Below are 15,452 nucleotides of genomic sequence, written 5' to 3'. Positions count from 1 at the left end.
ATGGGGCTCTCCTGGAATATTTTGGTTTGAATCACCTTTTACACCTTCCCAGGGCCATTTCCATCTTATAGTTATACACATGCTTTAAAGGTGTATACATTCTCTTGTCAGACTGCTTATGCAGTAAAATCCTCAGTATGATTATTGACCACTTACTTAATCCCTTTGTACTTTGTTGGCCAGAGTCCCCCGGGGTTCTAGACTCGGGCCCCCTTTTTCTTTCCCTCTCTACACCTCTACATTTTTGTAGATCTGCTATTTTTGCCAAATGCTCACCCTAGAATAGGGACGCTAGGGTGCAAGTGGTTACTACAGGCCATTTGGGTACATTTTCACAGGATTTTAATGTGTAAAGTAGTGCTGCACGATTCTTGCTCAAATGTGAATCTCTATTTTCCTCTTTTGAGATAACGATTCTCATTTTTTCCATGAAAATATTTATTGTCTTTAGTCTGTAGTTGCTGGATTCAAAATGTGGCACCTGGATCCAACTACTATGGCTTTTAACAGACAACATCAGAAGTGCTTGACTTAAACCTCTCTTAAAGTGTCTCTCTTGTAGAAAAAACATAACTAAAATGAATTGGACAGCCAACTAGTGCTGCACTAACCACTCTGCTGCCCCATCTGGCGGAGTCAGGTTAGTGCTGCACGATCCTTGCTCAAATGTAGAAATGAGATCGCATAGGTGTCTAGGAATCTAGATCGCAATCTTTTTTTTATTAATTGTGCAGCACTAGTGTAAATCATTTGAAATCTGGTTTTGATCAAACCATGACACTGCCTTTTTCCCCCTCTCCTTTTCTTTTTTCTTTTTTTTACTGTTGGCTTCTTATATTGGTTAAGCTACAATGGCTAAATTCTGCCAAAGCATTTCCAGGGAGAGCTGGATGCTGTCCTGAGAAATGTTCCCCTGTGCCGAGTTCTAGACGGCTTTAATGAGTTGGCCCCCGGTACTGTGTCTGTGTCTGCATGTCGGTAGATACGGTATCTTACTTCAGTATTTAATAATGGGTACTGATGTAGCCACTCTCCTGCCCCATGTTTGTCTCTCCTGTCGCATCATTTTGACAAAGCCCTAGCAACCTTGGTTTAGTTGGAGAAAAAAATAAATAAAGATTCAGTCTTGATTCTCAGACTATATAGTGTACCCTAATCTCTGGGGCTGCAGTCACTCTTACTAGACTTCTGTTCTGTGGTGTTGTCATGGCGACATGGGTCCAGACTCTCTGACACCAACGGACAGCTCCTTGGTGGGCAATATGCAAGAATGTCAACGTTGGCCCGGTGGTAGAGAAGCTGACTAATAACTAAATGATGCCTGTGGATTCTTTGTGCTGACAGCAGGACGGGTACAGGCTTTAATTCCGACATACTATTGGTCCGACTGTCATTAGAACGACAACCTACTGTACCTCAAACCCTAACCTAACCATAACCGCAAGCACGGGAGCAGCGCATGTTCAACCGCATCTCCGACCGTTGTTTCTGCATGTCAGACGTTTGGTGTGTCGGATCTGCGTGTGCATCCCGGCAGGACGTATTCCTGCCATGAGCCGGAGACAGTGAACTTTCATGACATCTTGGGCTGACCAAGATGCTAATGCACCATTTGTAGGGGGTGTGTGTGTGTGTGCGTGCGTGCATTATTATTTAGGTCACATTTGATTTGTTTGATAATTGAAGATGATTGATTGATTATGACTCATAAGTGTGTTTGAATCCTGTAAAAAAACACACTCCTAGGGGCACGGTGGCAGAGGTACAGTCGCTAGCGCTGTCGCCTCACAGCTAGAACGTCCTGGGTTCCATTCCTGCCGGGGACAATGTGGGCGCTGGGGGTGTGTTATCTCCTCTGCGTCATCAGTGCCCATACCCTTGGTGGGGTTGGCAAAAGGGCCTTTCTGTGCGTAGTTTGCATGTTCTCCCCGTGTAAGTACCCTCACAAAAAACATGCAGTAATCCTGGACAGCCGGGGCACCTGATGGAGGGGAAAGGAACTGGTTGAAATAACATGTTCCTTCCATGTGCTACATCCAACCGGTGAAATTCCCCCCCAGAAGTGGCTTGGACTCCTCAGGCATTGAAGGAAGCATGAGGTCAGTCCGTTGCTCTCCCCGGGTTGGCAGAGGGAGTGTTGGACATTAGGATTACATGATTAGACCATTGAAACTGGGTGAAAATAATGGGTCACAAAAATCTTGGGATTGTGTGAAGAAGATAGAAGATAGATTTTACAACTGCCACATGGAATTGTATAACATCCCTCAAGTCTTTCATAATAATTTAAATAAGGCAATGATCAGACCTTTGCTCATTATGTATAAATGGAATTGTTGGATTTTTGTTCAGCTGTTAATCTTCACTTCTGACATTATTCCTTGGAAAGACAGAGCTCCCTCCTAGAGACTGCATGAGAGACATCTAATAACATTGCTTGGTAAATTCAGCTGCTCCAAAACAGTCATACAGAGAGCCGTAGGCTGTTTTCTCTGCCTCGCCATCTACCAATATCTAAGGACTCCGGGGCTAATGGCCACATTGCCATTGTCACACACAGTTTCTCCTGCTCAATGGGAAGCCTGAGGCATCCGTGCCTCAGCTCAGCATTTTGTCCTAACCCCTTAATGTCCACAACTTTTGAAAGCATGTATGCATTTTAAATCTGCAGCCCTATAGGAAACGATGGGAGTCATTATTTTTTTCTTTAGTGTGTGTGTGTGTGTGTGTGTGTGTGTGTGTGTGTGTGTGTGTGTGTGTGTGTGTGTGTGTGTGTGTGTGTGTGTGTGTGTGTGTGTGTGTGTGTGTGTGTGTGTGTGTGTGTGTGTGTGTGTGTGTGTGTGTGTGTGTGTGTGTGTGTGTGTGACTGCGCGTGGGCGTACATTCATGCGCAGTATCTGGCAGTATGTACTATGTATATGTCTGCCTAGCGATCTGCCTGTCTGTGCTTGTGTCTGTACAACAAACACACTCCTAAATATACACACATAGACATGTCTGCATGTTTGTGTAGTCTCTGCCTGCGTGTTCCTGTGTATGTCACTCAATCAGCTTGTATGTTCTTTATGAATGTTGTCTTACAGGTGGCCCTTCACGCGTGTGGTGTTGCGACAGACATGGTAGTGGGACATTGCATCCAGGCCGGAGCATCCTTCGTGGTCAGCCCCTGCTGCTACGGATTCATTCAGAACACTGTCAAGTTCTCCTTCCCCAGGAGGTCTGTAATTGCTCTCCCGACTCTTAACCGCTTTCAACCTGACGTGACAATTTATTTCAAAAGATTTACGACAGGGAGGAGAAGAGGATGGTATTATATCTTACATAGGTAGAGTATTAGCCATTTGGGCTTCTTGCCTCAACCTGGCATTTTCCCTCATGTTTTTATGTATGTTTTATTGTATTGTTTTAATACTGAGCTAAAAAAAACCTGTAGATGGCAGCAGTGGCAGCACTTTATGCCTATATTTTTGTTTTTTCTATATCCCTGCCAACATTTAAGCACATTAATCGAGGCTATTGGTTAAAGTATAGCTGCCCCCCCCCCCCCCCCTATCCACAACAAAAATGCAGTGAGATACACCTGTCAAGCGAGTGCAGGTGGACATGAAAGCCGTGAATGAAATTGCTCTATGTTGGCCTTGATACACACCATCTGGGCGCAGTCGCACGCTGCAGTGCACTGTCTGCACTCCTACCTCAGCGTGTAAACAACACCCAGACAGAAGAACAGTTTCTACTGTTAATCCATGTGTCACATTCCCAGATGTCACCCTGTATGTGTATTGAAATTAGGGGTGGGACGATATGGGTACCTCACGATACGATATATATCGCGATATTAGGCCCTCAATAAACTATAATATCACGATATATTGTGATATTTGCGATATATTGATATATTGTATGAAATTTCATCAACGATATATCACGATATCTGCAACTACGAAATACTTGGAACTGAAAAAACCGCTATTTTCGTGCTCGGACACAGGGAGGGACACATAGCTATCTATAGGAGTGGTTGCACCACTCAAACACTAAATTAACACTTAGCGCGCCATTGCCGACGATTAAAGTCAATTGAAGCCTAATTTTGATACTGACGCTTAACGCCATTGCCGACGGCCTTCGGCAATTGAGCTTTTATAGCGCGTTTGATTGCTCGAGACAAAATAATACTCACGTTAGCCGGTTAGCTAGCTGTGTTGTTAGCACAGCACTGGATCGCCCATCTTAGATCGTCGTCGCCATAAGAATCCATTCTATCCATTTCTATCAATCGCCTGTATCTCCTATTCCTTGTCCCAGATGGCATTTTTGGTCAAAACAGCGTTTCTTTGAAGGCACAGAGCTGACGATCTAGAGCTCTCCGGAGCTCCGGCCTGGATTCACATTGTAAACAAGGCCCGCTCAGCTGTGTGAAAACTCCTAGCTGTGGAATGTGAGAGTGGGATTTGCTTTATTTTAGCTGTCATTTCCTCCTTTTCTAAACATGTTGTTCATCACTTCATTATGAACAACATTACTTTTTTTTCTTTTTTTTATCGATATTTTAATAATAGATATCGATTATTTATCGCGGGAGGACGTATCGATATATATCGCAATATCGATATTTCAGCACACCCCTAATTGAAATGTGCAATGTGCAGTAGACTGTTTCATATTTTAACCAGATCACTGAATTTTATAGATCAAGATTTGATAAGTTCCTGATACAGTATCGGGAAAACAGTCATACTTAATAAGACGGAGAATAGGAAATGGCCTACAGTATAGCTGATAGAATGTATCCCATGTAATAACTTCATATATATATATATTATATATAATAATATTCAATAATATTTGTTGTAATTTATAACCAAGGCCCTCTCATGCAGTGCCAATCAGCTTACTGTAGTCAGAATAACACCCGCTGTGTGCCTCAGGTTTACCACTAACCAACATGTGTGTCCATATACCAACTACATGTTTACACTCTCAAAGTTAACTTAACAAGGATTTTTACTGTGTACCAATCATAATTTCACTGGCACAACGTTTTGTTCCATTTCACTACACGGCAAATTGTGCCCTCGGGCCCATTTCTACACTCTCAGTTCAATTAAATCAGTACTGTACTTTTCTCTGGTGGTCTCTTTGACCTGCTGCGTTCTGACTGTTCTGGACCTTCTCCTCTCATGCGCTGTCCGTCTCCTCTCACATGCTTATTAGTCTCCTCTCTCGCCATCATCCTTTCACCCTCTGTTTCTTTATGTTTCTCTCTCTCTCTTCCTCCTTCTCTCCCTTCATGTCTCCCACTTTGTTCCCCACATTTTCTCTCTCTCTCTCTCTCTCTCTCTCTCTCTCCCTGTCTATCCTTCTCTCCATCTGTCTTTCTCACATACACATGAACCTACTAATTTCCATGCAAACAAGTTGTACTAATACAGTATCATTTTTGAGTCATGCAACCACTCCAAGGAACAGCAATGTCTGTGACTATGTTACTATGTTACTATGTTACTATGTTTAGAGTACCAGTAGGGGCAAAAGTGGCGCTGCTGTGCCAGAAACAGAGAGAGAGAGATAGTGCTGCACTGTTGCCTGCTAATGAGAAAGAGAGAGGGGCAGGGGGAGAGGGGAGTTGCACCACTCAGTTCACACAGGTGTGATTTTTTTAATACTTTTTTATTGGGGACATTACAATTAGACCGTACTAATTTAATATTGAACACACACAGACACCTTTGTTCACTAGTTCACTCGAAACTATTTGACTTTCGACAATAGTGAGAGTTAGGAAGGAGAGAGATTGTGACTACCATCATAACTCATAAGACATATTTGAAAGCATGACATTTAGATGAGGTCGTTGTCTGTGCGACGTCCATGGAACTGCTTTTAAAGGTGAATTGCGTCACACATATCCACCAAACTCTAAAAACCATTGTGCGGTAAGCTGGTAACCTTTTGTGTTGATGACAGTTGAATTCATCCATTCGGTGAGGCTATCAGGATGTGAAGCCCAGTAACATGATGAAAATAGAAAAAGAAAAACTCTGGCTGTGAAATACTGCATGGAATATATTCATTCAGTTCCATTTTACTCTATTACTAATTGTACAGTAATAATACTTTTGTCTTTCAGAAATTCAAATCAGTAGTGTAGTATCCATTATCAGAGTAGTTGGAGGCCAGTCTCTGGCATCAATACTATGACCTCAGTCATCTCCATATTTGGCAGACATACGGAAAGACAGATGGATACTGTAAACAGACATAGATTCCTGGAAAAATAGACAATAAAAAGGCATTACACCCAAATATTGAATCAATTGCAGAATTTAGTCAAACTTACTGTTAGGAGTAAATTAATCTCAAGTGCATTATGGGTGAAATGTCCTTTTAATAGTTCCGTTCTGCTGAGAAGGAACCATCTAATTTGACCTCTAAACGATGATGTCATAGACTGAAATATGACCTGAGTGGAATAGCACTGGAGGGTAGAAGAGACAGGCGCTGTTTGCTAATGGTGTTGTTTCTGTAGTCATGGCAGCACTTTGTTAACAATCGGACTGTGGCATGAGTGTGATATTTACAATATGCTGACGTGTCAATCTAAATGATGTATCCATACTGTTAAAAAGTAAGTGAGAGAAACAAGGCCCTGTGTGTAGGTGTCCAGAGTTAATCTCACAAACCGCTGAGCCAATTAGCTTCATATTTATGGTGCACACTAGCCTGGTTTTCCAGCCTGATTCGCTGCATTCCGTGATTTGTTTTGTCACTTCGAAGTGACAAAACAAATCACGGAATGAAGCGAATCAGGCTGGAAAGCAGGTTAGGGGCACACTGCCAGTAGGCCATATTATGTTCTGTAGTATACCACACTGCCAGTAGGCCATATTATGTTCTGTAGTATACCACACTGTAGGCCATATTATGTTCTGTAGTATACCACACTGCCAGTAGGCCATATTATGTTCTGTATTATACCACACTGCCAGTAGGCCATATTATGTTCTGTAGTATACCACACTGCCAGTAGGCCATATTATGTTCTGTAGTATACCACACTGCCAGTAGTTCATATTATGTTCTGTAGTATACCACACTGCCAGTAGGCCATATTATGTTCTGTAGTATACCACACTGCCAGTAGGCCATATTATGTTCTGTAGTATACCACACTGTTAGTAGGCCATATTATGTTCTGTAGTATACCACACTGCCAGTATTATGTTCTGTAGTATACCACACTGCCAGTAGGCCATATTATGTTCTGTAGTATACCACACTGCCAGTAGGCCATATTATGTTCTGTAGTATACCACACTGCCAGTAGGCCATATTATGTTCTGTAGTATACCACACTGCCAGTAGGCCATATTATGTTCTGTAGTATACCACACTGCCAGTAGGCCATATCTGTAGTATACCACACTGCCAGTAGTCCATATTATGTTCTGTAGTATACGTATAACACACTGCCAGCAGGCCATATTATGTTCTGTAGTATACCACACTGCCAGCAGGCCATATTATGTTCTGTAGTATACCACACTGCCAGTAGGCCATATTATGTTCTGTAGTATACCACACTGCCAGTAGGCCATATTATGTTCCGTAGTATACCACACTGCCAGTAGGCCATATTATGTTCTGTAGTATACCACACTGCCAGGAGGCCATATTATGTTCTGTAGTATACCACACTGCCAGTAGGCCATATTATGTTCTGTAGTATACCACACTGCCAGTAGGCCATATTATGTTCCGTAGTATACCACACTGCCAGTAGGCCATATTATGTTCTGTAGTATACCACACTGCCAGTAGGCCATATTATGTTCTGTAGTATACCACACTGCCAGTAGGCCATATTATCTTCTGTAGTATACTTTTTTGAGGGGCGCTATATACAGCTTTTTGTCACATTTGCCATTGACAATGAAAGGAGAATTTACGTCATAATGTGTCAAATCGACATGTTACGTCATGATGTACGATGATAAGAGCGCCCCTCACTTCACATGGGTGTGATTTTTGAGTGGTGCTAGTTAATATTTAACTTTAATTTTATGTATTTATTGGCTGATCTAAAAGTTGATGTTTTTCTAAATATAACTCAAACATAAAATGGGTTTTTCTGGTAACATTTAAACTTTGCCACTACTACTACCTTTTCACACAGCACTTTGCACCCAAACCTCACACAAAACCATTCCCAACCTGCATCTCCCCAAGGGAATTAAAAAAAGAGAAAAAAACAAAACAGGATGACCACAAAAAAATAAGCTTTTCTTGAGGGCAAATCTTACACTTACAGTATGTGCGGTAGGGCCTTAGCGCACCTGACTCTGTCAATCTTCGTTCCTGCTGCTGCTTTTAGTGTTCCCCCTCAGGTCATGTTCCATAGACTCTTACAAGGGAGAGAAGACTCTACAGGTGTAAACATTCCATTCCAAGCAGTTTCCAGCATATATTTTACGAGTGGTGAAACTGCCCATCTCTCCACACAGATCGTAGCTCTGATAGCAAATGCCCTAACTGGCCAAATTAAACATTAAGAGCTTCCCTTTGACCCTTTTCCATGCCATCTTAGTTTGTTTTTAATGAGTTGCACAAACATTGTCAATGTCCTAGCTACTCTACACAAAAAAAAGTGTTTCTCAATAATGATTTTCTATTCCCTGGGACCTGTAATGCTAAGCATTACAGGTCTATTTTGATAAATGTATTTAAAGTTTCTTTATCAAGACGGTTTCTCAAGTCTTGTCTACTTGCAGTAGACAAGACAAATTAATGCAGAAAATGTTCCATGTCATGATATTCAAAGAACCATTAGACTGTGACAGCAAAATATCTTCTCTTCTGTCTTTTTCCATTACTTACTTTCTTCTTCTTATTTACAGCAAAAGGTTCCAGGAGAGTCTCAGTTATAAGGTATGTCTTTAAAATATAATATGTATTAGCTGCTGTATATCTATTTCATCATAGTCACATTGTAACAAACTTTAATTTAGTACATTTTGATGAAGGTCTTGGACATTCACAAATGTGTTTCTTGCTGATTCCAAAGAAGATTTCCCTTCCAGACTGGTCTTGATTGGACTTGAAACATCTTGTGCACCATGCAGTCTTACTTTCTGTTTTTATCTCTATTTAATGAAAACTGTTTTCCTCTCACTAATTTTAATGTATTAAGAGCAGTACTAATCAAATGTTGCTTGGAATACACCTGAATAGTCAGCCCAGTGATCTGTCGATCTATAGGTGTACAAAGGTTCTGCCCCTTTAAACACAAAATCTAACGGGCAGTTTGCCATGAACACTTCCTTGCTCAGCAAGGAATCCCAAGGATGGATTTAGATGATTGATTTAGATGACCCCATGGGCTTTTCTGGCACCAGTATTTCCACTTGCACACAAGTTACATGAACATTGAATCAGCAGATTGTCATGAAACTTCACATTCATGGTCCCTGAAGACAGAACAACTAGGACGCCTTTCAGCAGGCCAGTGGGAGAGGAAAGGATTGCTCCTCCCTTAGTCAAGTGACTACCCCCACCTCTTTATAACCCCCTCGCAAGGATTTTCAATGATATCCTTTTGGACTAAGTGTTTGACTGTACTCTGTACCGTTTACATTTCTGCCAGTATTCAATGAATCAATCAATCCTCAGGCAAACATGGCAACTTTGCATTTAAGATAGCTCATATACAGATTGCAGGATGATCTGATTTTGGTGATCCCATGGCCTTTCCTCTAGTGACAGTCTAGTGCCATCCTTTGGCCAATATTTCTAGGAGGCTGCTAGTGTGGCTGTTAGACCACGTAGGGCCCTGGTGCGATGTTGGTGGACAGCGTGGCTGTCCACAAGTGTCATTGCTTGTTTTCGAGAAAAAACAGCGCCCTCTGCTGTTTATTTCCTTTGATTTTTTCGCCCCTGCCAACAGATTCAGCACCGCAGCTTGGAATGTTCTTTAGGGAAGCAGTGGTTTTTTTCAGGCTCAGCGTCCTTATTGTATAAGTAGCATCGATCTGACCATTAGTGCACCAATAGTTGATCTTAAAATTAGGTGTGGTCATGCAAATTGTTGGTGTATTGCTATATTGTGGTAACAGAAAGTTATCTCAGTCCCAGACTCCTGGCGCAGTATTTGTTTTCCCCATCTCCAAGATGCAATGGGGAAGGCAGGCTTAAAGGCAAAGGGTGATGACACTCGAACATTTCCATGATTCATTAAAAGACTAAACACAATCCTCAGCTAAATGCACTTGCACCATGCATGCAGTTAGACACTAAAATGGTGACACAGAACTTGGTTTTCAAAAATGGTCAGTTAATTATAGTCCTTAAGGCAGATTGTGCATAGTTATACAATATTCAGCACAGGAACCAGTATTATCATTAATAATTAATTAATCATAATTTTGCAGGTCTAACTATGGGTATGTTGTTCCTTCTAAGCCTACTGTATGCATAATCTATCAACAGATAACACTATTGTTTTTCTCTATGAATGTCTCATTGGAGAGTGATATACAATTACTGGCCCCATGGGACCACAATGCTCTGATACAGTATCTGGGAACAAAGGAACCACACGTTGGAGGCTTACACACTTACATGTACACCCTCCGGTCTAACCATCCATTTTTGCTCAGCATAGACACACAATATTGAACCCCAGGGTGAGAGAGATGGGCAGTGGGAAGGAGCATCCCATTAGTGATTTATGGGACCTGTCAGCAATCCTTTGAGGAAATTTGTAAAATGGTTGCTATGGGACCTTGTCTGCAAACCGTGATCTACTAGTTGATGGGTGATAACACTTAACACTGGCTCACCCTGAACATCTATCTGAAGTTTGTTCTCAGACATATAGAAAAGGAATGATTGGTGATTTGATCCACTTCTGCCTATTTTTAATTAATTATGTTTTGAAGCAATGAAGAGATACTTGACAGTTTGACGAAGTGCTGTCCGTTGTGTTGTAACCATCTGTCCAAAAGAGGAACTAGAGAGACTGAACTATTTAATTACCATGATTGCAATCTGGAAATATATACTATAACATTAACTCTGACAAGAAAATTATACATCTATTTTTCATTGAGCAAGCAAACATGATTGTGACGTAGGCTCTCTAAATCTCCCTTATCTCGCCCTCTTCGCTCTCATTCCCCATTACCTGCTGTCAAAGCCCCATGTCTACTATATATCTATACAGTTTGCCATTGCACTCAATATGCTCCATTTCTTTATAGTAGACGGTATAGTGGTGACAAATGGCTTCTAGCCGGAACAAAAGTCACCTAACAGCGTGAGATATTGGTGCTTAGTGTGAATCCACCACACCTGCAACCACAGCCTTGCACTCACTGTTGACCCCTCGCAGAGAGGAATGGAATCAATTATGGCAGGAACATGAGGAGGTGCTCTCCAGGGGTTGCTTGCTACAAGAACCATGGCAGAATAACGCTTTTTAAAACAACTGTATGCAGAGAATGGTACTTTTTTTCTTGGTTGTGTGGTCCACTTGGCCCCAGGTAGATATTGTGATGGTTTTTTTAGCCTGTCAAAAAGCAACAAGGCCGTACATATTTAACAGAAGAGGTTCCTAGGTCAGCTTATCAGCAATCAGTAGTGAGAAGGTACAAGGCTAAAGTGCCCACACAATACAACATGATTATATTAACACATTCTACTGTAATACTAGGAGAAGGGAAAGGGAGAGCGTGGTTATATTTTCAAGAGTGCAGTGTTGAATTGAGCTGGGCTCTCTATGAAAGCAACCGTGGGACTTCTAGAGCAAATATGTTTCACAGAAAGAAATAAACACAGGGACATTGAGAGGTACTGTGTTCATTTACTGATAATGAATCTGCTTGTTCCTATTCCAATTACACATTTCTATTTTTGTGTGCAGAGAATGCCAGTCAGAAATGGACATAAGACTGAGAATGACATCCACTCTCTTCTCTCCTTTGCGTCAGGAACACATGATCCTATGCCGGTTTGCAGACCAGACAGCTGTCCAATTGCCTCTTGAAAGACAAATCATAGGTATTTTGTCATGATCTTAACATTACACCTCACCATCTTTTTAGCCCTGATGAAGACCGTAACAGGTCGAAACATGTCGGTTTAATAAAATATTTCCTCCTTTTGACATCAAGTGTGCCCGGATCTCCTCTTTTCTCTATATCTTTTTAGCCTTGTTAGTGGATGGATGGATGGTAGCTCTGGTCTATTGCATTAGTTCTCCTTAACACTATTGATAATAGAACATTTTCATTGACCAGATCTGTAGGTGGCGCACTGGAGTAACAAAATAATGTTTCAGTACGGTGGAATATTTAATTTTCTGGCCAAAAAGTGGATTTTACACAAAAGTTGAGGGTCTGAAAGTCTTCTCACCGAGGTAGAGTAGGCTCTCTGTATGCCTCATATAGTGTTCATTGTCTGTAGAAGGTGTTTGTCATGACAGTCAAAGTCGACCCTTTGAATCTGAGGAGCCTCGCTCCCTCTCCCATGTCTGATCATTTTGGAGTACTTCCTCTCAGGCCTCATACACACACATCAAACAGACATTCTGTGTTCTGTCTGTGTTTCATGGCCGCCTCAATGCTTTTCCAATGGAAGTCACATAGTTTGACCAAATATTTGTATATATCATTCTGAATCCATTGCAAGCATTCGTTTTGCGCGAAAAACACTCCTTTGGTTAAGAACAGCCATAGGCGTCATCACAAATGTGATGGCCGAATTTAGCCCAAGGAGCAAAATGAATGCTTGCAATGGATTCAGAATCATGAAAAACCCTTAGTTTGACATGTCACATGCCACTTAAAACATAATGAAAAATTGAAATATTTGCCTTGTATAGGTTGTTAATGGTAGCCCAGCTTATTATGCCAATTATGAAAATTGCCCAACATATGCAAGTTAGCACCCGCAGTTTCTAAATGCTGGGGACCCATACTCAACATTTCTAACCTAAAACCTTAGGGTACTCAAAATGTCCGGGTTCACATTCTGGCAAGTGGACTATAGCCTGAGCTCCTCTAGACCAGAAACCTAACACGTTAGGTGTTAGGTTTCTGGTCTAGAGGGGCGGGTCGTGGCTGAGATTTGCGTATGCCCTGATTGGATCTCACCGATCTGTCCGTCAGCCCCGGCCCCTCCTCTGCCCCCCTAGTGCAGCGCTACGTCACATCATTTGGAGCGACGCCCACCAGGAAGAGTTGACTCCCACTTCTAGATCAGAGTGGCCGTTCCCCAGGCTTTCAATTTTTGTGCCGACGAAAATGAAATGGGAGTCGTATGGTTTGACCAAACATTTTTGTTTGATGGAGGGGAGGGGGGCAGAACACAGCCATCAAACACAAATGTTTGGTCAAACCACGTGACTCCCATTGGAAAAGCATTCAGGCGGCCATCAAACACAGGCAGAGCACAGAACATTTGTTCTTTACGTGTGTATGAGGCCTCAGACGACGTGCTTCAAACCCACCAGCCACAAGCAGTGAGTGTCTGCAATATTGCTTAACAGGATGCTAGAGCTCTGATTTACATATTCATAGACAAAACATAACATAAAACATAAAAATATATAAACTGCAGCATGTTACCTGCCCCACGCTGCACTGTACAAGTGTGGTAATGTAACGTCTTAGTTTAAAAAATATTTAGTATCTGAAGGTGAATTTCTGGATGCATGAATAAACATTCCTCATACCCTTCAGGGCTTTGATACTGTGTTATTTGCACACTCCTAAGACAGGAGATGTGCTCTGATTGAGCGCTTAAGAAAATGAACTTCTAGCTTTAACAATCTCGTGTGTCAATGCTCAATTTAGAGCTACACCAGACCAGACACATACAGAACACTTTTCAAATAGACTATATATTATGCATTCTTTCCCATCAATGAAGCAAAAAGCCATCTTGAAAGAAAAAGGCAGAGCTACAGTCATACTTCAAATTGAGATAAGAGAAATATAACTGGGAGCCTGTCAGTGGTAGAAGCATGAGCATGAACAAAAACAAGGAAATTGTTACAAATAGGACAATTTGTTTCCAAAGGAAACAAAATAACTATTCACCTGGGAAATAATTCAACAGTGAGTGTTTCCAAAACACAGATCTTTCTGTCCTCGGAAACATCATTATTTTGCAGGCAAAATGTCTAAAAGGATTTATAATGAATGAGAATAGAACTTATGCCTTGCTTTCATGTCAGACAGCAACCTTTTTTCTTGGTAAGTAGGCAGCTATTTTGTTATCTTAAATGGTAAACATCTCATGTTGGAAAAAACTAAAATTGACATTGTGTTATTTACTCAATTGGTAACATATTTTATTACATACACACATCACCTTATTTGCCCTGGGTTCTTCCGTTGTTTACACCTGTATATCGGTGATGTAACAATATAGTTGATTCAGAATATCTCCCTTATCCCCCCTCCCCTCCTCTCTTCCTCTCCAGGTAAGCAGTGTATGGGCCTAGTAGATTTAGATCGTTCCTGGGCAGCAGAGGCTTATGGGTACTCGGTACAGGTGATGACAATGGTACCCGAGAGCTGCTCCCCAAAGAACAACATGCTGGTGGGCAGGCCCCGAGAGAACGCCCCTGCAAGATAGTCAACTGGCATGTACTGCAGCCCATTGGGAGAGAAAAGTCCACATTTGGAATCACAAGCTTAAAGATCCGCTGTCTGAGTATCATCAATACGATTACAGTGTGACAGAGCTGCCAAGTTATATGGCTTCAGGCTGTGTGATAACGGTGCCAAGAATGAGGCAATCTTTAAATAATTACATTTACATTTCAGTTATTTAAGCCTGATCTATACTTTGTTGTTCGCCGGTGTCGCTCGCCAAAGAAAGCTGATGCAGCGCTATAGATTGTCTGTTTTCGGAGAGTGACACCGTCATACGTCGGATTAATTAAGCAATAGTAGATGCTGTTACCCAGACCAAGTGAGGTACAGCATGGTGCTCACAGTGTCTTGCTCAAGGACACGTCGACACATGGCTGTTGATTAATACACATTTGCTGCATGCTGAGATCAAACCTGTGAACTTCTGTTTAAAGGACAGTCTATGTCATCATCATTAGATTCTCAATTCATGGCTTCCCTCTTTTGCATTTTCTTTCCAATAAAAATAACTGTTTTTAAGGTAGACATTTTTACAGGGTATGTTTTTTCTTTGTAGGATAAGTACATTTATTTTGTATGTTTTTCTGAGGAAAGTCTAGAGGAGGTATTCTCAACCAGTGGGTCTGGACCCCAAAGGTGAGTTGCAACATTTTTTGATGAAGTTACAGACATTAATAGCTGAATATTGTGATATTAAATATATTGCGACTTTGGTTCATGGCCAGTGCAATATTTGGTTTCCAGCTTGTGAGCAGCTAAGGACAGCTACATACAATGAGACATCAGCAT

The 15,452-nt window shown here is 41.5% G+C and overlaps 1 protein-coding gene across 1 annotated transcript in view; it reads left to right on the top strand.

The window, feature by feature from the left end:
• gstcd (glutathione S-transferase, C-terminal domain containing) overlaps window positions 1-15,176 on the top strand; it is a 65,341-nt gene extending 50,165 nt beyond the window's left edge. Inside the window, exons 9-12 of the mRNA XM_079498690.1 lie at window positions 3,084-3,217; window positions 8,901-8,931; window positions 11,991-12,060; window positions 14,489-15,176. Of these exons, the coding sequence (XP_079354816.1) occupies window positions 3,084-3,217; window positions 8,901-8,931; window positions 11,991-12,060; window positions 14,489-14,643 (390 nt within the window). The 3' untranslated portion in view covers window positions 14,644-15,176. The remainder of the gene's footprint in view (window positions 1-3,083; window positions 3,218-8,900; window positions 8,932-11,990; window positions 12,061-14,488) is intronic.
• Window positions 15,177-15,452: the final 276 nt, after the last annotated feature.

Source organism: Electrona antarctica (assembly GCF_951216825.1).
Source record: "Electrona antarctica genome assembly, chromosome: 4".
Lineage (NCBI taxonomy): Eukaryota > Metazoa > Chordata > Actinopteri > Myctophiformes > Myctophidae > Electrona > Electrona antarctica.
Note: the sequence above shows the minus strand (reverse complement) of the source record. Positions and strands in the feature narration are given on the sequence as shown.